Raw genomic sequence first — 27,855 nt, 5'->3', positions numbered from 1 at the left:
TAGAGACATTTCATGCATGTGAAATTGAGCTATCATATAAACGAATTCTATCAGTTACATCTGAAATTTAAAAAACAAAATTACAAAAGACCAGCTCTGATGTAGATCCCAATGGCTACCATAATGTAATTCCACTATTGACTGATTAAACATTAATAATACATTTCCGCCTTGCTTCTTTTTTTTTTTTTTTCTTTTTTTTTTTTTTTTGGCCCTTTTGAGACATTCTTCTTTCTTTTGATTCCTCATCCACTATACAGATACAAGAATTTTTCATGACCGATTTCCTGGGCTACACTGTTGTCAAAAAAGAAACATCCTCCTAAACCTCCCAAAACTCAACTCAACATATCACAACCCGGAGAAGTCCTGGCTGTGGTTCCGAGTAATCAAGGCCCTCCTCCTCGAGCAGATAGCGCTGGACAGCAATCGGAAGTCTTACAGGAGTGCGAGAACCCCTAGTATGGTGGCCCGTTCCAACACATACATAAACTTGAAGCCGCTGCTCCACTGACTTAGCTGTGCTCCTCAAAAGCGCCAGTTCATGCTTTAGGACATGAAGGGCTTCACTCACATGTAACCCATGCAGGTCTATCATCCTCTCTTGTCCACCACCTCTTCCATTGCCCTGAATTTCAGGATTAACTGGGTTTCTGCAAAACAATTAATTAAGAACAACCCAAAATGAACACCACAACATCATTAGACTAAATGGAATATATGGGCTGAATAATTGGAACTGCTAGCATTTAAAAGTAATGGATTTCATATGGACACAGCACCGACATCATTCCTTTGCATTAACAGCCTATTTCATTAAAATACAAACACGCATCTTCACACATCTCAGCAAGACAATACTGTACATTTAACTTTTTTTTTTCTTTTTTTTTAAATTGAAAATTATGCTGGTGGTTCCTACACTTTGCCTCGTGTCATCTTGATCCTTGTCATGATTGTTAGAATCTTACAATTTACAATTTACAATTTGATAAAAGTTTTAACTAAAATGTTTCAATTAGTGGTGTATAAATTAAGTGAATCAAATCAACAACGATTCACTACGATTCATTGCGATTCACTTATATTTGCATAATGCATGAAATGACGTCATTTTTACAAAATAATAATAATTTAAAAATTTTAAATTAAAGAAAAAGATATCAATTAATTATATCGATATACGCAATTTAAATGTATACACACACACACACACATATATATATATAACGCTATACATTATGCCTACAATTAACGACTCATAAATTTAGCAAAATAATTCACATTTCCATTCGCAATTTGACAAAAATGATTCAAGTGTATTCAATTTACCTGATTTTGACCCCGAATTTGTGGTTTCCTCTCATTTTGGTCCAATCAATAACGCCAATTTGTTTTTTGACAAAAATAATGCATGTGAGCCACACGCTCCATATTTCTAGGGGTAAAATAGTAATTTTGCATATATTACCTATTTTTTAAATCAAACTCAATGAGTTAACTCAAATGTGAGTTGACTAATAATGTTAACCTAAAATATAAATCTCATCCAATTTGACAATGGGATCAATTTTGATGTTGGCTGGCGGGGGAGGGAGGTGACAAGCTAGCATTTGAAGGAGAGAAGCAATGGTTCTAAGAAGGGGGTAAGAGGATGACGATCAAATAGGGGAAGGGGGAGGGAGGCGAACGGTTGGGGTCAGGTAAGAGGATTGAGAAAGGGGAGGCATTGGAGGTTTTAGGGAAGGGGAAGAGGGAGGGGCTAAAGGAGGAGGCGGGAGGTGTTGGCAAAGGCTGAGGAATGGTGTAGAAAGGAGGACGGACAGTAGCCCAAGAAGGTAGGCCAAGCGGGTTGCTTGCCACTAACATAAAGCCTGTTGCCGCCGCCGCCGTCACTACAGATCGTAAGGACTTGCAGCCACCATGAGGACCTAAGCTCCATCTTTCTCCTTCATCCTCTTCCCCTAATCTTCTTATTTCGTTTTAATGTGGATTTTGATCTTGATGGTTGTATGTTGCGGGTGGTGTTATTGGGTAGCAGTGGGTTGATTGGTGCTCTTGTTTGGTTGTGATGGATGCTTGGTGTTTGGTGGTGGTAGTGGGTAGAGGAGGTGCACGGTGGCGGTGGGTGTCTGGCGGTAAGTTGGAGACGGTCAAAATGAAGAAAAGGGATGGGAAATGAAATATTCATTTTATCCCTGAAAAATTATCACATGTGCACATGACCATTTTCCGTTAAAAACGCCAACAGTTGTTATCGATCAGACCATATTGACACAAAATCTAACAACGAGAATCAAAATCGAGCAAATTGAAAACACAAAGACCAAAATGACACAAAGGGCAAAGAATAAGGAGTGAGCATGGATAGCGAACCAAAAAAATTAAATTCTAGGTTATTTGACTTTAGAATTAATGTTAGTAAAAATATATGAATCAGCTAATGCTGACCACACCCAATTCTAATCCCATTCCAAGACAGCCAAATGGTCTCAGAGCAGGCACAAGACAACAAACCTCTGACGAAAAATAGATTCTTGAGCTTTTCCATGAGCTGCCCTCAGGTGCATGTTGTGTACCTGCCCTTTCACAGTGAGTTCCTTTGCTAAAGCCTTGTTACCAAATAGGTAAGCCTGCCGTGCCTGTTTATATATGCAAAAGAAGTGGTTAAAGATAAAATGGAATGGTTTTACAGAGAATAAAATATAGCAATTACAGATCAAAATTGAAATGACTCAAATGCCTAATTTGGCCCAGCAGTCAGCACTATACGATAAAATATTTACTGCACAATGGCAGAATAATAGGTAGCATTCATCATAGTGGCACGATAGAAATATTATCTCAGTGTTCATAGTGGTAGCACGCTAGCAACATATCTCATAGCCAACATGGTCAGAGACATACTCGGGCAGTATGTTTTAAGCCACTGGATGTCAGAGGAGTATGCTTACCATCAACTGTAGTTTGTTCCTGAAATGGGTTCATATTAACTTGTTATCAATCAAACACCGTAACCCTACCAATCTTGGGAGTGCAATAGAAAATTCTTCACTAGTTTCTTTCATCTCTCTCTCTCTCTCTCTCTCTCTCTCTCTTAATACATTTTTCTTTTTTCTCAGGTCTATTGAAATTCAGAAATCAAGCAGATGATTTGGTACTTTGGTCAAATTAGTAACAAGAAAAATCGAAGCTTTAACAATTAAAATATCTTCCGAAAGATAACCTGCAGATATTATTTAAATTTTGTGATCATTCTTCAACCATAGGCGTGCTTCACAAGACTATTTTCTTGCAATGCATGAAACATAAACTATATGTATGTATTCAATGAATTCAATATAATGATCACATCAGCAAGAAATTACACTCAATAGAAGAAGCACTAATATGTCGCCTACCTGAAAATTGTAACAATGGCAACAACGAACATATTTTTGTAGTTTTACTTCCAGAAAATGCAATCATGTATCTATCTCTTCACAAAATACAAAATTTATTTATCAAAAAAATAAAATAAAATAAAATAAATCCAATATTCCAAACCATAAGGGCCATTAAAATGCCTTCAGGAATCACCTGCAGTTAAATGATTCAAGTACACCTAGAACATAACCTATGTGGCATTCAAATCCTAATAGCCCCAACAACTTTGCAGCAGCAAATAAAATCTTCAACTCCAACAAAATGATCAAGCCAAGCCTTATGTCCCAATCAATTGAGATCGGCTACATGAATCCTTTTCTGCCATTCTGCTATATCAAAGGCTATATGCTTTGTTAAATTTAATACATTCATATCCTTTTTCACAACATCTAATATCAATTTAGGTCTTCCCATCCCCATAACATTTCCATTTACAATGATCACGCTTTACTTTTCCATTACATCTACTGCAATTCATTGTACATCACCAAACAATCTCAGTCTATCCTCTGTACCATCAACTTAAATTTAATTTATGCAACTACTAATTTTCACAAATACATATTTTTAATTCTATCTTTCTTTCCTAGTTATATTGCACATCCATCTTAAAAAAACTCAGTTTATTAACGTATTGTTTGTTATTTTCTCAACATTATATCTTGAAAATCATTGTTGACCGCACAGTTGTTACATAAAAAAATTCTTTCTATTTTGTTGGTATCCATATGCCATAAGCACTCTTCCACTTGAGCCAACTAACACTGATTCTATGAGTCACATTATCACCAACCTCTAAATCCTTATTAATAATCAAACTTAGATAATGAAATTGTTCACTATTTGGTATCTCCTGATTTTCAATCTTCACTTCTCCACAATTTCTACCTTTTTTTTTTTTTGAAGTTTTTTAGGTGGGTTCTATTTTTTAAGTTACATCCCATATATTCAGTTTCTGTCCTACTTATCAATGTTGTAGAATCATGATATGTATTGTGGATCGTGTATTGTCGTACCAATTTTATGTATTGCGTATCATATCGTATCATAAAATACATTAATATATCAGAATATAAGTTGAAAAAATAGGTATTATAATACAAACTACAAATATATTGCAACTTGTAAGAATTAAACATTCATTATATAGAACTAATATATCTTTTAATTTGCAACCAATTCAAGCATCCCCTTTCTTGGAAATTGCTTTCAAGTTTCAACCCTCATGAATGACTCTCAATATGATTCAAGAGGAGAAATTTTTGTTGTCTCATGAGTCGTTTTTCTCTCTTTCTTGAGGCTTATGGAGAACTACTTTCATCGATCTTGATTTGTGGAGCGTACATAAGATTCAATTAAGTTGAAAAATTCTAATAAAAGGCCCTTATTGCTTTTATACAAATGCACATTTTAAAGCACAAAGTCTGAAAAATCTTTTAGAAGTAATTATTCATATATATAGTATATCTAACTATTTCTTTAATTAAGAGTAAGTTTGAACAACTTTGAAAATATGAGGTCATTTTTATTTCTATTTAATTTGAAGCGTTAAAATCACCACCCAATGATAGTTCAGGAAAATGTTGTTTTAATCTTGAAGTTTTTCGAAACAAAAGTATTTTTCTGATATTGATGGTTTAGATTTATTTCTAAATTAAAAGTTTTAAAATAATTTATACGAAGAAAACAAAAAGGAAATACAATAATTGGCATATATAATTATATCAAAATAATTAAATTATTTTCCTATTACATGTATTGTTTACAACATATTATTAACAATACTCATAACAATTGTTTTTGCAAAAAAGAAAACTTTCAAAATTAAAATTGATAAAATCATACCTACGATCAACTATGTCCCAAGAATAATGGGTGAATTAATCAATTTATCAATTGAAAAAGACACATTAGAAAAACTATTTTACAAAAAGATTAATTGTTAATTACATCACAAAAACAAGAAAAATAATTTCAAAGGAACATAAAATATTAAAAAAAAATTATTAATATTTAAATAACAAAAGACCTCAATTTAAAATTTTGCCTTAGGCCCTCAAAAGGGTTGGACCGCCACTTTGAAGATACAAATTCCTAGTCTCCACTCAAACCATATAGTATGTGCCAAAATCAAGCACTTACAATCCAAATTTTCACTAGGACCACCACATATCACATACTCGCATCACTATGAAATGTATTGAAATAGTATAGTTAAGTTAGTCAACATAGTAACAAAACCAAGTCGCAAGTTCAATAACCATGTTTTTTTAAAGATCATCCATCAAATCAATATCAATGAGACCATCATCCACATCATCTTCCACGAGCATCCCATCACCATCAATACAATCTTCCTCTATATCATCTTCAACAACACCATTCTCTTCAATCACCTTCTTTTTGCCTTTCATTTAAGAATTAAAATAGCAAGCTTTCAAACTTTATACAAAAGAGTGAAAAAAGGAAAGAGAGGGATGGGATTTCTCTCACTTTTGGCACAGCGAGTCCCTAGTGGAGTAACTTATTTTCTATTTTTTAGAAGGTTATGAAATTAATCCTCTTTTTCCACTAGTTTCCCCCTCATTAACTTCAAAACATTCACTAATATCCATCCATGAGTCGCTTCGGATAAGCATGGGTCTTCTCTTTCGGTGATCCATTCATCATCAGATTCCATATCCGAGAGGCAAATAAGATCATAAGCATCACCATTTTTCTTCCCTTTTCGTTTGCCTTAGCTCCAAAAAAGAATTGTACTTGACAAACAATAGTGCATTCAATCTTTGTTGTTCCAAGCAGTTCTGTTCTTTTGAATGCACATGTTGAAAAGTACACGAATTTCTTTCACATCCCACAGCACAACATGTAAATAGAATTTTAATGGCTGATTATGGCTAATTGTTGGAGCTCTTTGCAACCACTTCCATAACTCTCCCACCATAGTGCCATATGCAAAGAAATCCTTCTTGTTCCAAGCACTTGCTTTTTTATGAATGCACATGTTCTCATGAGTCATGGCTAATTATGGCTGATTGTTGGAGTTTGTTTGCAACCACTTCAATAACTCTCCGACCATAGTGCCATATGGAAAGAAAAGGAGAGAGGGAGAATCAAATAATGCAATAGAATATTGAGATATAATTGTTTGGGCATAAAAATCAGTTCACAAAAAAACATTAATTAGAAAATTACCGGGATGTTTCTCGTCTCTTGCTATAACCACCACATTTATTCCAAACATACCAACGGTATTATGACACTTCTCCAATTGTGCATCAAGTTTTAACCTTGTTTGAAGATCTGGAAACATCCTTTAAATGGTTTTATACAATCCTATTTTCACTTCCATAACCACATTAAAGGTAATATCATAATGAATCCTAAAAAGAAATCCAAAAAAAGATTTCCATGATATAAGAATTCTCCAAGAAATCAAATGTAAGAAACGCAAGATGGAATTAGAATGTTACCTAGTAGTAAGATAATAACCCACCACATGAAGAGGCCGATGGAGTTGCAATGCCCAGCTAGTGCTCATTAATAATATTCCAAATTGAATCATACCTTCTCTTTACAAAACTTCATTTATTTTTTTATTTATTTTTTTTTCAATTTGCTCCTTAGTTCTATCAATAGCTTCATAAAACCATTCTGGGCTTTGCATAACTATTGTTACAAGTTCAATTTTCGAGTTAAATTTTCAGCTTGCAATGACACTAAATTATAGCACTTAGTCTCAACCAAACATGCATGAATTATTCACAATGAGGTTTGTAAACAAACAAACATACACAAACACATTACAGCAACCATTCCCAACCTTTATTACCACCAGATAATATAAGGATACAAGAGCGTTCGTACATATTACACCCTCTACCTGAAACTCTCAATGCCTTGGCATTTTAAAGGCATTTACAAATTAGTTATGAGCAGTTGACACTCCTAACTACTAGGGTAAATTCAAACCAACAAAGGCTGCTGCAGAAAATAACTGCTGGTAACCGCCAGGATTGTCTTGGACCAGATCCTTAATTTCAACCTTCTTTGTCATGGCTCCTGGCAAGCATAACTGCCAATAACCGCCATGTCTGTTAGCCTTGCATCATGCCAACATAACTGCCATGAACTACCATCCATGTCATCCTTTGAACCCTCCTAAGTTTAACCCGCAAATTTGTGAGTCTTGGTTTGCCACTAAGTGTCAAGCCCACTGATCTATCTAACCTAACAAGCACATGCTGCCAACAGCATTCGGGCTAAGTCTAGCCTTGCATTTGCCTACATGAAGCATCATTTGTCTTTTGAGTCTTGTGGCATTGCCACTGCCATATTGTTACCTTGACTTAGGCATGCCTCCCTCGTGCCTGTCTTGAACGGTTGACATGGTTGTTAAAATCGCGATCCGGATCGCAGGATCGTACGATCCTACTTTGCCAAAACGATCCAGATCGTTGTAGGATCGATGTTATAACAGGATCGCAAGTAGGATCGTGTAGGATCGCATGGGATCGTGTAGGATCGTATGGGATCGTTGGTAGGATCGCAAGTAGGATCGTAAATTTTATGATTTTTCACCTTATTTTTAATATGTATCATTTTAATTTTTATTTTTATCTTTTTTTTAATAGAAAGTTGGATCTTACGATCCTCGATCCGACCCTACGATCCGATCCACCAGACCCTCTCACCGATCCTACTTAGGATCCCGATTTTAACAACCTTTGTTGACATAGGTGCAAGGTGACACCACATGCCAACCTAAGTGTCCAAGTCCTAAAGTGCCAACAAACCACCCCACCAGAAGAAGCCAACGTCCTCGTCGTTAAGGCCTCTAAGTACTCAACAATCTATTTCTCAAACTGCCATAAAGTCACGTCCTTTTCCAAACTCGCATCCGCTTCAAGAGAACCCTTCCACTTAACCAAGTAATGAGTTCTTCAATTTTTCTTGCTTTGCCCCCCTCTGTCTTGTGATCCAGAATTCGTTCCACTTTTTAGTCAAACTGTTTTCTAATCACTAGAGGAGCGCGTCGAGCTTGCGTCCGTGCTAGATTAACCTGATCCTCATGATAAGGTTTCAGGAAACTAACATGGATTGTTGGGTGTATCTTCAACCAGTCAGGCAACTTCAGCTTGTAAGCAACATTTCCCACACATTTCAGAATTTCAAAAAGTCCATCATACTTTGGAATAAGGCCTCGGTGCGTTGTCTTACTACTTATCTTCTTCCAAATCTGTGGTGTAAGTTTCAACAGCACTTTGTCCCCCACTTTGAATTCCAATGGCCTCCGCCCTTTATCAGCTTACTTTTTCATTTGTTTGCTTGCCTTAGCCAAACTATCTTGTGACTCATCTAGCAACTCTTGTTTAGCCCTTGCAAACCGATATGTTGCTGGACATCTACCCCTGAGCCTGTCCTTGCCACTTCACGTGGATTGAGGGGCTACTGCCCCATGGCTAACTCAAATAGATTCATACTGGTGGCAAAAGACCGATGCAAGTTATAACAGAACTGCGCACTATCCAACAGATCAACTCAATTCCTCTGACTTGCAGTCACATAATGTCGGAGGTATCCTTCCAACAAGGCATTCATTCTCTCGGTCTATCCATCCGTCTGAGGATGATTTGTTGTAGAAAATTTCAATTATGATCCCATCAAGTTGAAAAGCATAGTCCAAAACTGCCCCATGAATCTGGTATCCCTATCACTAATATCCTCTGGCAACCCAAAATACTTCACCACATATTTATAAAACAAGTCAGTTGCAACATCAGCTGGGCAAGCATGAGGAGCAGGGATAAACAATGTATTTAGAGAAACGATCAACAACAACCATAACAGAACGCAAACTGTTCACCTTTGGCAACTCGGATATGAAGTCCACGGAAACAAACACCGAAGGCTTCAACAATCCAGCCGCCTTCTTTCTCTCTGTCTTGTCTAGTTGGCACACTAAGCAAGTTCTGGCATAGGCTTCTATATCTTCCTCCATCTTTGGCCAACAATAAGAACAAGATAGTAAAGCCATCATGCCTTGTTGTTCGAGGTGACCCGCCCACTGCGGATCATGAGTTTCTCTAAGCAACTCCAATCTCAATCCCCCAACAATGGGGACATATAATCTCTTCTTTACCATGGAGTAGATCTTCTTCCAACCAATAGCGACGCACAGTGCCATCCTTCACTTTCTAAACCAACCTTTGATATTCAAAATCAATTGCAGCATTGGCCCGAATCCTTTCAAACAATTGAGTTTCAATGTTTAATATCGCAGCAACATAGTCCACAATTTCCTTCTGGCTCAAAGTGTCAGCAACCTGGTTGTGACGCCCAGGCTTGTGTCACCATTCAAAGTCATACTCTTCAAGGAATTCTTGTCATCTGGCCTATCTTTGAGACAACTTCTTTTGTGTTTTGAATAAAGTATTCGCCACATTGTCTGTCAATACTACAAATTTGGTACCAAACAGGTAAACTCTCCAAGTTTGAAGACAATGCACAACTGCTGTCATTTCCTTCTCATAGGCAAAATATTTCTTCTCAACATCATTTAATTTTCGACTTTCAAACGCAACTGAATGCCCCTCTTGCACCAAAACACCACCAATAGCCTTTTCAGAAGTGTTAATATGCAATTCAAATGGATTCAAAATCAGGTAACTGCAAAACCGGTTCACTTGCAACGACAACTTTTAACCTGACAAAGGCCGCTTAACAACTTTCATCCCACTTCCATGGCTTGTCTTTTTTGAGCAAATCTGTGAGAGGTGCCGCCTTCTTCGAGTATCCCTCAATGAATTTTCTATAGTAGTTCGCCAAACCCAAAAAAGATCGCAACTTAGCCACTTTGCATGGTGCTTGCCAATCCGTGATTGCTTGCACTTTTCTGTTGTCCATCTTCACAAGGCTTTTGCAAATCACATGCCCCAAGAACTTAATTTCCCGCTAGGCAAACTCACACTATTCTTTCTTGACATACAATTGATGTTCTCGTAACCGAGTGAACACCATCCGAAAGTGGGTTAAGTGATCCTCTAAGGACTCACTGTAGATTACAATGTCATCCAAATATACAACAAGAAACCGATCGACATAATCATGGAATACATCATTCATAAGATTGCAGAATGTAGTTGGGGCATTAGTTAACCCAAGCAACATTACCAGAAACTCAAAAGACCTCATACCTCGTAACACATGTAGTCTTTGACTCATCCCCTTCAGCCACTCTAACTTGCTAGTACCCAGCACGTAAATCCAATTTAGTGAAGTAAGTGATCTTGCATAACCAATTAAATAGGTCTGCCACCAAAGGGACTGGATATTTGTTTCTTATAATCACTTTGTTGAGAGCCCGATAATCAACACACATGCGCAAGCTTCCATCTTGCTTCTTTCGGAAAAGCACTAGGGCACCGTAAGGGGCCTTGGATGGTTGAACCAATCCAGCATCGTTAATTACCTTTGCAATTCCGTGAGTTCCATTGGAGACATTCTGTAGGGTGCCTTCACTGGAGGCCTAGCACCCGAAACCAGCTTTATTTCGTGATCGGTGGCACGCCAAGAAGGAAGAGACTTTGGTAACTCCGAAGGCATCACATCCTTAAATTCCCTCAACACATCAACCACTTCATGCAGCACTTCTACCAACAGATCAAGTTTAATTTCCACTAAGGCAGCAAGATAAGTCTTTGCACCCTTTTTCAAACTGTTGTGAACTTGAATAGCTGAGAGTGTCTCGGTCTTCCTCTTTGTGCCCTTGCCTTTGTCTGGCCTATTGCAACCAGCAACAAAACAAGGCTTGTCTTCATCCGAAATAAGTAATCCACCCAAATATGGCATCAAAGCCACCTTTGCATTCACAAAGAAATCATTCCCTAAGATGACATCGACATCATCCAAAGGAACCACCATCAAGTTAATCCGTCCAGTCTAATCTCCCACTGTGGTTTGTACTTCGGAAGCCATTCCTTGTACTGATTGAGCCACTGAGTTTGCCTCCTTGATTCGACTAGTACTTTGGGTAACTTGCAACCCAAGGGTTTATACAACCTTTTCTAACAAGAAGTTATGCATGGCACCAGTGTCTACCATTGCTGCAATGTCAATACCCCCAATGTCACCTTTATGTACATTAAACCCGTCAAAGGGGCTTTGTCTGCATGAATTGCATTAAGCAATTGAAAGGGATTCACCTTTGTCGGCCCCTTAGAATCCAACTCCCCTTTGTTATCTTCTATTACCATAGCATTATATTTCTCATGCTTAGGACAATCCTTGGCTCTATGGGGTCCATCACAGATGAAACACTCTTTATTAGATTTCCCACAATTATTCTGAGAAGATACCCTTCTTAAAACCAAACTTCTTCTCTCCAACCTTCTCTTTCCCTTACTTCTTGGATTTGTTGGTTTCTAACATAGGTTCCTTACTCAACTTGTAGTCAAGTAATCCATCTGCCGCAGCCATAGCAGACCCAGACATAAAGTTGAAAAGCTTATCTTCCTCAAACATGTTCTTGATGTCGAGCATCAACGAACTGAATTCCTTCACAAATTCCCTCACTGATCCAGAATGCTTCAACCGTTTCAAAGCGTCTCTTGCAACCCAAGACGTGTTGCAAGGAAGGAGCTGTTCTTTCATTTCCTTCTTAAGAGTCTCCCATGATAAGATCTCTGGTCAAGCATCATCCCTAACACGTATACGTCACCAGAGTTTAGCCTCACTAGTAAGGTACATACTTGTGATGGTAACTCTCTCCCCTCCTTACACATGAGCAGCCTTGAAGTACTGCTCCATGTCCCACAGAAAATTTTCAAGTTCCTTGGCACTTCGAGTACCACTGAAAGCCTTAGGGTCAAGAGCTTTGATTTTCGAAGGAGGTCTCACCATAATTCGTATGCCCACAGACAGCCTTCTTCATAAGGGAGAGATCGTCAGTAACTTCCTATAATTTGTCTTTCTAAGCATCCGAGATGGTAAGCATATCAGCCATCACTTCCTTAAACCAATCTGTCAAGACCCCTTAAGGGAAAGAAACCCATAAGCCACGGCATCCAATTGATCCGTTAGCGAGCAATTCTCGTCAGTAGGTTCACCCACAAGATTCTCCAACCGCGCCACTCGTTCCTTTAAAGCATCCATACCAGACATCATTAGAGCAAAACCATGCTCTGATACCAATTATGACAGGGTCAATTTCTAAGTTAAATTTTCAGCCTACAATGGCACTAAGTTATAGCACTCAGTCTCAGCCAAACATGCATGAATTACTCACAATGAGGTTGTAAACAAACAAGCATACACAAACATATTACAGGAACCATTCCCAACCTTTATTACCACCAGATAATATAAGGATACAAGAGCATTCGTACATATTACACCCTCTACCTGAAACTCTCAATGCCTGGGCATTTTAAAGGCATTTACCAATCAGTTATGAGCAGTTGACACCCCTAGTAGTTAGGGTAAATTCAAACCAACAAAGGCTGCTGCAGAAAATAACTGCTGGTAACCGCCAGGATTGTCTTTGGACTAGATCCTTAATTTCAGCCTTATTTGTCATGGCTCCTTGCAAGCACAACTGCTAATAACCGCCATGTCTGTTAGCCTTGCATCATGCCAACATAACTGCCATGAACTACCATCCATGTCATCCTTTGAACCCTCTTGAGTTTAACCCGCGAATTTGTGAGTCTTGGTTTGCCACTAAGTGTCAAACCCATTGATCTATCTAACCTAACAAGCACATGCTGCCAGCAGCATTCGGGCTAAGTCTACCCTTGCATTTGCCTACATGAAGCATCATTTGTCTTTGAGTCTTGTGGCATTGCCACAGCCACATTATTACCTTGACTTAGGCATGCCTCCCTCATGCCTGACTTGGACGGCTCACATAGGTGCAAGGTGCCACTGCATGCCAACCCAAGTGTCCAAGTCCTAAGGTGCTAGCAACTATCCTTCAGCCTTAGGATTTTAACCAAAGGAAGTACACATTTCAAGTAATAACTAATTGCTTGCCAAAACTATGCATCACCCAACACTATCACTTGGGCTTCGATGGTATTACTCTTCTTGGTATTAGAGCTTTTAGCCCACTCTTCAGAAGCAAACATCGCTCTAAACCCAATCCTTCGAGTTAAGATACATTTCAAAGTGAGGTAAGCAGTGGCAAATTTTTTCACAGCTAGCCTTACTATGTCTCGATTCTTGGTGTACTTTCTTGTCAAATTAAATACCCAAAAATGGAGATAGATAAAATAGTGATCACTTTTGCTTTAGTTAATGTGTTCTTATAGGTCACTCACTAATATCAGAAAGCATAAAAAATCAGTGCAATATGCCGCACTTGGAGACCAAAAAAGGGTTTCCCCCTTTTCCGTTAGAAAGATAAGCGGATGCACTATCGGTGACAACTTTAACCACATTTTCTTCACTAATTTCTTATACCATAGAATCAAGTAACTCAAATAATTATTAGCATCCTTGCAAATTACCGACTTAGAAAATCTTCTCTTTTGGACTATTAACAAGAAACATAGTGATACAGCACCCCTTTCCATCCATCCACCCATTCGACATCAATGCAATATGCTGCACTTGTGGACTATCTATATGAAGAAATAGGGGTGTTGGCCACAAACATAAAGATAATTTGTGTTTGTTCATCAAAAAGTGTCGTAGAAACTTGGTTTTGTTTGCACATTTACTGTTAATCTCAGTTTGCTGACAACTCTGACCATAATAGCAAGAAACTCCTATAGGGTCTCGTTCCTTGCTCCTCGCTCTCACCCAAGGTTTTAAAAAGCTCTAGGTACACCAAGGCGATAAGGTCTCCTATAGCCTAAGTGCGAGGCGAGGCACACACCTAACCGAAGTGAGGCACCAGTTGTAGAAGATAAGGAAAATTTTAAAATAGGCAAAGTTTTCAACATAAACAAATATATATAGAATTCCAAAAATCATGAAGCAAGTTTCACCATTTCAAAAAAAACAAAGGAAAAGAAGAAAAGGTTTATAAAAAGCCACCTTTCTTGCATGCACAAGCATAACAAAGAAGAGAGAACCCAAATGAAACAGTGGCTGGAGCAGAAAAAGAAAAATAAAAAAAAAGAGGCAGAGAGAGAACCAGAGAAGATGAAGGAGACAGGATACAGAGAACCAGCAAAGAAGGAGAAGATATAGAGAGAACCCAGCAAAGAAGGAGAAGAGAAGAAGAACCTGAAGAAGACAACGTCTTTCTCTTTTCCACGTCAATGTTGATCGATTTTTAAATCCCTTTCCACCTAGGTTTTTTTTTTTTTTTTTTAAATCATTTTTCTGATCTCTTTTCAACATGTTTGATCTTTTTATATTGAAGGGTTTTAATTCCCCAAGAGTATGCACACAAAAAAATCATTTAATCAACGGTTGGAGTAAGAAATTACATAAAGCACATGAAGCCCTCGCCTTGCGTCTTAGAACCAGGCGCACGCCTCAGCACCTCTTGTGTGACTTCCATGTGTTGCCTCACCTTGACTTGTTTGAAGCGTAGGGTTGCACCTCATTGCGCCTTGCGCTTAAGCACACCTAAGCATGCTCTTTAAAACACTACTCTCACCCCTGCCCCTTGCTCCTACTCACAACCTTAAATTCTTCTTTTTGACTACAATGAAAGGCAATGAAATTTTAAAACCAATAGGGGAGGTCCCTGTAATTGTCATGTGATTAACCCAAATATAAAAACCCAAAAGTGAAAAAAATTAAAAAGGATGTGAAAGTGAAAACTATAAACCTAAAAGCTTTAATTCTATTTCTGATGTATCCAAAAAAACAAAAGCTTTAATTCTATTTCAAAATGTGTTAAAAAAATATAAATAAATAAATAAACGAATGATTGTTTAATTAAGTCAGCAGATAGACCCCACCCAAGAACTTGCATACCTGTTTGGTTACAGACCCAAGTGAAGCAAACAAGAAGTTAAGTATATTTTGTTTCTAAATAATCCATATATATGACTACATCATCAGATTTAACGAGTCCTTTTTTAACTTCATTCTCTCTCTTCGATCAACATGAAGCTCAAGCAGGAGGAACAACGTGATCAAAGTTGAGGCACCACTAATGACATTTTGTTAGCATCAAATCAAATCAACACCATGAACTCTAATCACATAAAGCATGGTGATGGTTCTCTCACTCTTCACAAAAAACACGGAGACAAGTCACTACCTCTTCGCAAAAAGCATGGAGATGGGTCATGATGATGTGCAGATATATATTTAGATCTAAGAAGCACGGACACTCCTAAAAATGTGACGTATCCATGGTGTGTCCCTGTAAGACACCGACACTCTTTGGACACTTCCTGACACGTGTCCGACACTTGTCAAAACATGTCCTATTTTTTAATTTTTTTAAGACCCAGACACTATTCAGATACTTGGACGACACACATAACTATCACTTAACACACATGTCTATTGATTAGACAGGGATGAAACTAATTATAAGTTTGAACAAAACAACTTAAGATACAATAATAAAATAAAAACCATATACATTTATAGGAATTAACGTCATATTGTGTTTTTTAATATCTTTGAATGATTTTTTCATATATATATGTCATGTCCCGCAATTTTTGAAAATTAACATGTCAGCATGTCCGTGTTCATGTTTCTTAGGGTTAGATAATATAAAAGTTGGATTTATTTAACATGAATTGCAATAAACGATACAAGACATATACCGTATCATACGATATTGACAACACAACTACTTAGTTTAAACCTTTAACCCAAGCACTTCTCTCTAAATCTCTAATTTCAAGTTAATTCCTCTTTTGGTATTATCCACTAGGACAATATCATTTGACAATAGTACACACCATGGGACATCATCTTGAGCATGTTTAGTCAATTCATCCATAACTAAAGTAAAAATTTTAAGGACTCATAACTAACACTTGGTACAATCCTTTGGTGATTGGGAATTCATTTGTCAAGCAGATCATCAAATTATAGTCAAAGTCCCATCATTCATGTTAACGCATCAATATACTTCTTTATCACTCCTTTTTTCCATAAAACCTACTATATTATATCTCTAGACCATAGTTGTCAAATTAGGATTCGAATCATGAAGTGAAATTGTTTTGTGCTAAATCGGGAATCAAATCGAATCGTGAATTGTAAAGATTTGGTCACTTTTTCTAAATTACATAGAAGAATATATCTACACACTTAAATATTATATATATCTTACAAATATGAAATATTTAGACTTTAATTAATGAAAAAGTTGTTTTGAATGATGATCACGTGTGGTCAAATAGGTAAGAAGTAAGCATAAGTTCCCACGTAAAATTACCACTTTACTTTTTCCCTTTTAGATGCTATTTCTTATCAATCATTCCTAATAAAGAAAGTTAACAAAGATAAACTCTTAATTTCCAAGTAACAATAACTCCACAACAATATTTTTAACTTCTTACAATTGAAGTAATAGAAACACTCACCTCAAATCTCCAAACTTTTTCAAAAATCTCACTTGATACCTTAAAAAAATTCAATTTATAAATGCAAATAATTAAATAAAGTTGAATATGTAAGCCCACAATATTGTAAAGAGAGAAGGTTCTCTTTTTGTCCCTAAGATTTGATTATTTAAGTGTACATCGAAAGGGAGAAAGTCAAAGGATAACATATAGTTTTTTTTTTTTTTTTTCCTTTTTTGATTGGCACTAAGATGTCCGGATCAAAACTCGACTAATCCCCAGAGGTGCATAGGCTATCGGCAAAGAGTTTCTCGCAAGTACACCACGATTTCAAGGGTTTTACCCCTAGTCCGATGGCCTCAAAAAATTGTTAGCACCAAAGAGGTTTTGATCCCTAAACCTTGGAAGGAGCACACCCCTAAGACCTAAGGCCTTGCCACCAGGCCAACCCCTTGGGATTAAAGTGTACCATACGCAAGTTATGTCCTAATGCGGTCTTGGTTATACCCAAAGTGTTGTTGGTTATGATTTGAAGTAGTGGTGGGGTGTGGGCTAACCTTGGTTACACCCAAAAGTGATTTTTGGTAACCAACTTATGACTCAAGAGTGGTGTTTGGTTATGCCCCAAAGTGGTGATCTTGGTTGTGCCCCAAAGTGGAAGGTTTATATGGTATGCACCAAAAAAAAGGTGTGTACTGTGACAGCACCCTTTAGTAAATATGTAGCTTTAATAGTTGATCTGTATAGGCATAAACCCAAACTAATTCTCTAATATTGTTGTTGTAATCCAAGTAATGCTCAACCACTCTCCCACAATTTCTTTGTTCAAATTAATTTAATACCTAAAATTAATGCAATTTTAGGTATCTTCTATATTTTTATACAAGCCAAACCAAACCAAACCAAACCAAACCAAGCCAAGCCTAGCCTTAAGTCCCATCAAATGGAGTCGGCTACATGAATCCTTCTTCTCCACGCGACCCTATCAAAGGCCATTTCGTTAGTCAAATTAAGTAGATCCATATCTCTATTTACAACGCTAACCAGCGTTAATCTAGGCCTCCCCCGTCCCCTAACACTTCCATCTACCGTTACAGCATCGCATCTCTTCACTACTGCATCTGTTGGTCTCCGTTGAATATGACCAAACCATCTCAATCGATTTTCTCTCAAGTTATCTTCTATCGGTGCTATTCCTACCCATTCCCGAATACACTCATTCCTAATTCTGTCTTGTCTAGTCTTGCCACACATCCACCTTAACATTCTCATCTCAGCCACACTCATCTTATCTATATGTTGTTTCTTGATTGCCCAACACTTCGTCCCACACAATATTGCTGGTCTAATAGCCATTCTATAGAACTTACCTTTAAGTCTAGTGGGTATTCGTTTATCGCACAATACTCCAGACACACTTCTCCACTTACACCATTCCGCCTTAATCCTATGGGCCACATCCGCATCAATCTCCCCCGCTGTTGTGATAATCGACCCTAAATAACGAAAATGTTCACTCTTAGGCAGTTCTTGATTCTCAATCTTCACTTCTCCTCTGCTTTCATTGTTACTGTTACTAAATTTACACTCCATGTACTCTGTCTTAGCTCTACTTATCCGAAATCTTTTAGATTTAAAAGCTTTTCTCCAAATCTCCAACTTTGTATTAACTTCTTCTCTAGTCTCATCCACTAGCACTATATCGTCTGCAAAATACATACACCATGACACGTCATCCTGGATATTTTTTGTCAACTCATCCATAACTAAAGTAAAAAGATAAGGACTTAAGGTAGATCCTTGGTGTAACCCTACAGTGATAGGAAATTCATTTGCCTCTCCAACAGGCGATCTAATAGTGGTCACCACCCCTTCATACATGTCCCTAATCACATCAATGTAACCTTTTGTCACCCCTTTCTTTGCTAACACCCACCATATTATATCCCGGGACACTCTATCATATGATTTCTCAAGGTCGATAAACACCATATGAATGTCTCTTTTCTTTTCTCTATACTTTTCTATTACTCTCCTCAAAAAATAGATCGCTTCCATTGTTGACCTGCCAGGCATAAACCCAAATTGATTCTCTGACACTTCCGTTATATCTCGCAATCTGCGTTCTATCACCCTCTCCCACACTTTCATTATATGACACATTAACTTGATTCCTCTATAGTTGTTGCAATTCTAGACATCACCTTTATTCTTATAAATTGGCACTAAAATACTTTTCCTCCACTCATCTGGCATGTTCCTAGTCAACAAAATTTTGCTAAACAACCTAGTCAACCAAGCAACTCTTTTTTACCCAAACACTTCCAAGCTTCAATAGGAATATTATTTGGTCCTAAAGCCTTATTTGATTTCATCTTCTTAAGTGCAATCTCCACTTCAAAGTTCCTAATCCCGCGATAGAACCTATAGTCTTAGTTTATCATATTACTGGCTATTTCTTTCCCTATTGTCGTACCTCCATATTCCTCATTTAATAGTTTCTGAAAATAGTTCTTCCATCTTTCCTTAACCTCTTCATCGCTCACCAATACCTTAGAATCCTCTTAATGCACTTAACTTGATCAAAATCTCTTATTTTCCTCTCCCGTATCTTAGCAAGTTTGTATACCCTCTTGTCTCCCTCCTTACTATCTAGTCTATATTTTTATACAAAGGTATTAAAATACTTCTCTACTTGTTAGACATTTTCCATATTATTAGAAAAAGATTAATAAATTTGTGAGCCAAGACACCCCTTCTCACATAAACATTCCCAGGCCTCACTAGGGATACACTACTAGTGGCATACCTTATTTCATCTTCTTTTGTACAAATTTCACCTAGAACTTCTTTATTCTATGATAAAACATTTATTCTCTAGTTCATCAGGTCTATCATATCCCTCCCCTAAATTTCTAAATATATTTTATTTAACAGATTCTCAAAATAACCTTCCAAATTTTCTTGATCTCTTCATCCTTCATTACCACCATTGAATCATTATTCTTTACACATTTAACCTAATCTCAACTACGCAAGCTTGTAAATGTTCTTTTCTTCATACTTATAGCCTAATCTAATATAAAGGTTGCCATAAGCTTTCAACATAGCATCTCAAACTATCCTTTAACCTTCTTGTTAGCCCATTTATAACTCTCAAAAGCTTCTCATTTTTATGTTTTTAAAGAATTCCATTTTTTTGTTTTGAGTACAGCTTGTACCTCATCAATCCACCATTATATATGACATCTTCCTTTCAACTCTCTGATGACTTCTTTAAATTTTTTTTTATAATGCATTCCGAGCACATTATTAATTTCATCTTCCAAATTTCACATTACCTCTTTAAATATTTTATCCTTGAAGCATTTCTAATTTTGCACCTTTCAAATTTAACCATCTAGTTTGTAAGTTTCTAATATTTTTTATGGATCAATATCTCCCATTTAATGTACATATTTAACATTAGCATTTCCAATGGAGTGCTAAAACAGCTGCCAAAGCTATTTTTTGGCAAGGCCTTCTCAAATTTGCTCTCCAGTGGTCTACCAAAAGGCTTGCCAAATTATGGCATTGCCAAATCTTCCACCTCAGCAAAACCCAACTGTTGAAGCTACCCTTGTATCATCTTCCCAGCAAAAGTCCAACCCAGAACAATTAAGATCAAAACTCACAATCAAAAAACAAAATTGCAAAATGGCTAAAATAACATAAACTCAAAACTTTAAATTCTAAAAAACAAAAGTTACTAAAATCGCATCTAAGATCCCATCGTTGAGGATCCCGTGAGGATCGCCATTATAGAGATTTGAGATCTAGCCAGTGATCTGAAATTGTTGTTGCTGAGAAAGAGAGACAGAGTCGTGTGCGGTCATCGATGATTCGTTGAGCTGTCCAACAATATTATTGATCGTCATTAATGGTGACAATTTGAGAGATCCTGTTGCCATTGTTCCCCTTAGATCTCGTCATTTCCTTCCTCAAGATGTGATCCTCACTATGTTCCCCTCATCGGATTGTGATCTTTGGTTGATCTCAAGGGCTTCATGACAGCAATTGGAGATTCATATGAAGAGAAACTCCACTCATGGATGGCTCTCATCTTCAGTGGAGATCTCCTCTCTATCTATCTGTGTGTGTGTGTGTCTGTGTGTGTCTGTGTGTGTGTGTGTGTGTGTGTGTGTGAGAGAGAGAGAGAGAGAGAGAGAGAGAGAGGTTGTGAGAATTGATATATAGTGGTAGACAGACAGATGACATTGAGAATGATCCAAAGACGTGAATAAAAAAATTAAAAATAAAAAGACAATGATCTAGAGACTTTGCAAAGGCCATAGATCTTGCTTTTTGAGGTGCCTATCCAAATTGTTATAAATTAATGTCCATCCAACAGAAGTTAACTCATCCAATGGCTAAGATAAAAGTTGATTGTGCCAAAATGGCATTTCCACCATTGGAGTAACATTGCTAAAATTAAACATTTTGGTATTTAAGCATGCCAAATTATAGCTTTGGCATTGCCAGATTGGCAACCACCATTGGAGATGCTCTATGTTGTAATGTCAAACTCTCTAGAAGACAGGCAATCTTCCAATCTTCACATGTTAAGTGGTATCAAGGTCTCATATTTGACCCACTTTTAAGGATATTCAGTGTTCCTATCTCTCTTTAAATAGAGTGCCGGTTACCATAAGATCAAATGCTAGTGCAAAATCTAAAATGCCCCTCTATCCTCGTTTCAGTCACCAAAACCATATCTACCATGCACCCTCATTTCATATCCTTGCTTATCTTTTCCTGCTTGAACGTTAAAATCTCCACCTATAATTAACTATTCTCCCACTGGTATCTTGCATTAATTCATCCATTTTGCACTAATTTATCCATTTGATCCCAAAATTGTCCTTAATATAGTTCATCTAATTCTACTTCGGGTATTTTGGTGCTAAATTTTATAGCCAACAATTTTTCTGGTTTTTGCTTTCTCACTCACTGTCTTAGTTTCTTGTAATACATGGACTCATGTACGATGCATGCTAGATCTTCTTAAACCTAAATAGTTAGATATTGGGACATGTATCCAAAAGTTGGGTATATCATACATGTAGACACCTCTATAATATTTAAATATATCGTGTGTTATATGATATTCTACCATAAGATGTAAAATTATTAGGAATTATCAAAGGAGCACTGAGACACATGATAGGCTCGAGGCACACTTGAGATACCTCAATACCCCCAAGGTGAGATGACTTTAATGAAGTGTAGCCAATGTGCTCATCAAGGCATGTGATGCCCACAAAGGCGCAAAGAAGTACACACCTTTTTTTAATTTTTTCCAATTCGTCACATCCTATCAAGGCCCTCCTAATAAATAAATAGATAGCCTCAAACCTAGACAATCAATTGAAGATAAAACCTAAACTTTCATATAATGGCTTAGTACCATTTTTGTTTTACTTTTTTTCCCCTGTTAGACAATAACAATAGCCAAACAATAATTTGCAATCTACGTGTTTATAGTTAAATGACTAAATTGGTTATTTTATTTACTTAATTTTAAAAAAAAATATATATTTAATTGCCTAATTAATGAATTTTGAATTCACTTTATCTGAAATTATTGATGTAGTGCAAGTTATTAAGCACATTATATGTGCTACATGCTAAAATCTCATGTAAAGATATAGGTCATGTTTGGTTTGTATTTGTGAAACAATTTTGAAAAATAATTTTCTGGAAAGACTTTACAAAATTTGAAAATTTGTTTGGTCATACGTTTTGAAAATAGTTTTGGAGTTTGGGGTGATTTATTTTTATTTTATTTTATTTTTTTGTGATTGAATAGATGGGTGTGAGAGAAAAAGTGATTGGTTGATGTGTAGGATGTGAGAAAAGTAGAGATGTGAGAGAAAAGTGATTTTGAATATTTTTTCAAAAATTTTCAACCAAACAAATTTTTGAAATTTTTTCTCAAAAATTGTCTCTCAAGAGATGAACCAAACAAAGTCATAATGTTTCATTAGTTAAATCATGGTAAACAAAACAAACAATAAATTTCTTATACTAACATAAAACTACGCATTATTTATAACATGTGCTTCAATTCAAAGGAGCATGTGCCTCGTCTCATGCCTCGAGCCTGCCTAAGCCCCAAAAGACCTCGGCATCTCAATGCCCTCTCGCGTTAAATATCACTTTTAGGAATACAATTAAAATTATTATAGGATTAAGGGGAAAGGGAAATTTCAATCTCTCATCCATGTCAAAGAATAGAAAGTTTTCTTTACTACCAAATGTGAGCTTCTTTTGTAGACATGAGCACACTAGGAGTCTAGGCGGAATAGAAGAGTCCATGTAACAATGCTTAAGGATGCTACACCAACTTTCCTTATAATTATAGTATCTATTAATTCAAATGTTTTACCCGGTTAACGTTCATACATGACAAGTTACTAATTTAAACCTACTATCCTAAACTAGATTCTTTACCCGTGCTTTTCTAGAGAAATGCCCCCTGCCTATTCTTCACCACAACAACAACAAAAATATTAGCAATAAAGAAGAAATTATATAAAATGGCACCTAGGATTTCTCATAGCAAGGACAAATAATGCCTTTTGCTTGGGAAATGATAATTGTAGTCCTCATTCTAGTAAACAAACATGTCATACCATATATGTCATTGAATGTTATTTTTTTTCCCAGTAGAGGAAAAAAATGATGTACTTGTAAACAAAAGAATAAAGCTCATTTCAATGATGATAAAAAAAACATGTGGTAGAGGCTATAACTGTCTATTATATTTGAGACATCCTTGTCACGTTTTGCATGTAAATAAAATGTGGGACAATGAAGTACATATAACATTTCATCATTATGAATTCTAGAGAAATATTGTTCAATAAAATTTTCTTCACTAATATGACGTGATGCTGTGTACAGATTAGGGAACCTAGGCCACTGCAAATGATACTGCATCGTGGTGGTGTTTTGTTGGTAAGGGTGGGGGGATCTCTACTTAAAAAATTTATCTCCAATTAATCTAGGTTAGGTAGGACGTACCTGTTCAAAGTATGCATTACGTAATTGTGCATGGTCACGAGCTTCGTCTCGCATTTCAGAGTACATATTCCCTGCCATCTCAACAATGTTAACAGTATGTACATGAGCAGCACTTGTCCCACAATTAAAGTTTTATAAAGCAAGTAAATTTGTGGACACAGAAGTATTACCTACTGCTTCTCCAGTTTCAAGCCAGACAGGAGCTGCCTGGGATGAACTCCGACTTTGTAACCTATCCCCAACATAGATGCCCCTACCACCATTGTAAGAGCTAGCCAATACATTTGCAGTTCTACTTGATCCAACACTAGCATCAGCAGAACCATTTCTATCATACTTCCATATACCAGAATCCTGAGAAGACATTTTCCTGACAGCTGAAGCAAAATCTGTAGTACTTCTTGTAGGAATGGAAGAGTTAGATTTGAACAAGAGCAAACTGTCCTTGCTGGCAGACCGATGAGGACTAAAAGATTGCTGGATATCATCTCCAGCATATTTTGGCAGACCATTTTGAACATCTTGCACAGAGAGTACAGGAAAATCCAGTGCACTGAGATTTGGAGCTGACAATGCCTTTGGGTTGAAATTCTGATTCAAACCACCATCATCTTGCAGCTACAATCATAAATAAATTGTTCTGAGAAAGACCCAAGGTAACAAGATCTGTGAATCACTCAAGGAACCTAAACTGCATAATTTTCTTAGTACATAAATATAAAAAATGATTTAGTTTCCAAATATAATAGCCATTAACTGCACCAAATTAGTGAAGCATATGACTGATATGGCCTAAATCAAACTAAGGAAACATATTAATCAAGAAAAGCTTGATACATGAGAAAGGATATGTTCCACATTGAGTCACTAGCTCCCTTTTGCAACACCAAAACAATGAAGTTAACTCATATTTTACATAAACAGATTTCATCATTTGAGTTTTTCAATCTTATTCTACTTCGTCTAGTTCACCTGCCTAAGAAAGTGGAAGCTAACATAAGAACAACGGTTGCACTAAGTCACCTAATTTCTGAACAGTAGTGAACGGTTCCCTGCCAAAAGAAGGCATCAGAGGGACTGCTTTCCACAATTAGCATCCAACCCATTAAAAATTTTCAGTGCTTCTATGCAAATTCTAGGATGTAAAACAATATTTCCCCAATGTTACATGGACTCACGTACAAGTGTCGGCTGCGGATATGTATTTAGAAATCGGACTCATCAAACCATAAATTTAAAGGTACACGGACTCAGCAAAAAAATATCATATTTTGATATTTTTAATCAAGTATGTGAGATAAAATAGTGCTATATGTAACTTAAAGTGTCAAAAAGACATTTATAGCAATTATACAACAATATGTATATAATAAAGTATTTGACACATATTCCATACCTTTGTCCAAGTGTCGGGTGTCCGACACGGGTATTTGATTTATTTTGAAGAGTCCATGCAACATACCACTCCATATATAGCACATATATATACATATATATCAAAAAAAATTCTTACAGTCAAGTTAATTGGAAATGTATCAGCCCTTTCCTTAATTGAACTAGATCTTGACCCTTTAAGAAAGATTTAAGCCCATTCAACTTGGCCAAAGTGAAAGTGTTGAGCATACCTCAAGTTGAGTAAGCATTTCAATTGTCAGGTTCAAGTCACCTCCATTGGTAACATACACCTCTGCAAGGCTCTCAGCAGCAAAACCAGGAAATTGTGAAGCTAAAAACTCAAGAGGATTCATCTCTGTATTTTCTGCTATTGCTTGCTCATTTAGCATTCCCTGTCTAGAATTCCCATTATATGGAAGCCCCTCTCGAATAGTTGTAAGAACCTGATCGTTGTCCACAATTGGCTTTCCCCAAGGTTTAGGTGGCAAATGAAGGAAGTTGGCTGAAGATGCATCTTCACCATAGGATGCAACAGAATATCTCATCTTCTCGGCAAAGCTATTCCTATTGATTCCTTGAGAAGATAATTCATGCTGCTCTTTCAATATAAAACCACTTCCTGTAGAAGGAGAGAACCTGAAGGTTTCATTTCCATCATGCAAGGATAAAGTTGAAAAAGGGATGCTGTTGATTCCCAGAGACTCATCTTCCCCCATAACCTTAAAGTCAGGAGTGATATCATCAGGGAGCTGGTGGCGCCAGAACTGGTGAGCCTCGTCATCAGAATTATTTGAAATTGATGATTCTGATCGATCTATCACTGCTTTTCCTAATGTCCCAGTCCCAGAGGCACCCAAGCTTGTCGACAAATCAGCAGTGCTGGTGCTTCCAGCAGATGATCTGAGAGCAAAGGGGATGAATTCTGCAGCATTTGGATTCAAAGTCATCGCCTTGCCTCTGGTATTTAGCTTTTTATCATTGGTAGTGACCCCTTTGTTGGACAAGCTCATTCCTTCTTTGTTTTTTTCTTTTGTTTTCTCAAATAAGGAAAGAAAAAAAGGATTCTACATACGTTAGATAAGAAGACTTCGGACTGAGAAAGTACCCAAAATTGCACTGGTCATTACCCAAATCCTGCAAAAGAAATTAATCACAAACACAAATTAATCATCCCGGTTCACATTTGATGATGCACAATGTGCACATAATCAAATCCTTGGAATTTAATATTTGACAACTAAAAAAGAGGCTTTGGTGATTTCTACCCTGATAGCAATTCCGCAGTACCATTAACTAAGTAAAATAAGTACGTCAAAATATACCAATTACACGGGCTGTATATAAATCAAGTTATAAATAGCAACGAACGACAAAAACAGGTAAATACAAAGAACAAACGGACCATTCCAAAGAAATCATCTCACAACCCAATTGCAAGTCCAGAGATAAGCTTAAGCTAAGACCAAAAAGTGAGTTACTTAAAAAGAAAATAACCCATAATTAAATACCAAATTATGCATTAAATTACATATGATACGAATTCGAAACAAAATAAGCCGACAGAAACAGTGTCCTAAATCCTAAGACACAAACAATAATGGATGATTTACACAACCCACAATTAATCAAATTTCACACATCAAACAAAAACCCTAACCAGAAAATCCAGGATCAGACATTAACTACAACATCTGACGAAATTATATTTTTTTAATAAACTAACAAACAACCACAAACTTGCACTTCTTCGAAAAATCAATTATGAGAGATGCGATAAATATAGGGAAACATACAAAAAAATTAGAAAAATCACAAATGACGAACAATAAACAAGATTTATATATATCTATATATACGAGCTGAAAGGTAAACAAAAAGGAAGTAGAAGATCGGGCGGTAACAGATGATGACGATGAGGTAATTATATATACCTTTGCGAAGCTCTATGATTGAAGAAACCAAATCGAATGGATCCATAGAACAAGATAAGGATGAGATATGCAAATAGCGAGAGAGAGAGAGAGAGAGAGAGAATAGTACACGCACAGAAAATAAGATTTAGTAATAATATGTCTTCTTCAGAGTCTGAGTTTCGAGCCTGCTGTGTCTATCTGAACTTGTTCGTGTTTTTCGTCCTCTCGCCCTCTCGCTTCTCTTTCAGATTTTCTTTTGTGTTTTTCTTTTCTGCCAAACACTCTTCGCGACCACAAAATGATTAAAAAACAAAAAAAAAGAAGAAGGTGAAATGAAACCCAACGCCTTCGCCACTAGATTTGACTCTCTGTCCCCTCTCTCTCCACTTTATTATAAATCATATTATGCATTAAAAACACTTATGAATGATAAGTAATTATCAATTAATATTAAAAACACTTATGAATGATAAGTAATTATCAATTAATATATATATTAATGTATTAGTTAGTGCTATGTTTAATGTATTAGTTAGTGCTATGTTATTTAGTTATTATTATTATAT

General features: G+C 36.6%; 1 protein-coding gene across 2 annotated transcripts; it reads right to left on the bottom strand.

Moving 5' to 3' along the window:
* Positions 1 to 13: 13 nt before the first annotated feature.
* On the bottom strand, positions 14 to 27,711 carry CID7 (CTC-interacting domain 7). 2 transcript variants are annotated; one of them, XM_082892176.1, is made up of 6 exons: positions 27,423 to 27,711; positions 25,607 to 26,510; positions 24,152 to 24,599; positions 23,982 to 24,052; positions 2,518 to 2,642; positions 14 to 653 (listed from the first exon to the last, which is right to left on the bottom strand). In XM_082892176.1, exons 2-6 carry the CDS (start codon positions 26,384 to 26,386, stop codon positions 344 to 346), a joined length of 1,734 nt encoding a protein of 577 aa, XP_082748302.1. In that variant the 5' UTR covers positions 26,387 to 26,510; positions 27,423 to 27,711; the 3' UTR covers positions 14 to 343. The 2 variants fall into 2 exon arrangements, with proteins under 2 accessions (XP_082748302.1, XP_082748301.1); XM_082892175.1 differs by having other exon boundaries at positions 27,308 to 27,691.
* Positions 27,712 to 27,855: the final 144 nt, after the last annotated feature.

Source organism: Camellia sinensis, chromosome 10 (assembly GCF_055761805.1).
Source record: "Camellia sinensis isolate YWXY chromosome 10, ASM5576180v1, whole genome shotgun sequence".
NCBI classification, from domain to species: domain Eukaryota; kingdom Viridiplantae; phylum Streptophyta; class Magnoliopsida; order Ericales; family Theaceae; genus Camellia; species Camellia sinensis.
Note: the sequence above shows the minus strand (reverse complement) of the source record. Positions and strands in the feature narration are given on the sequence as shown.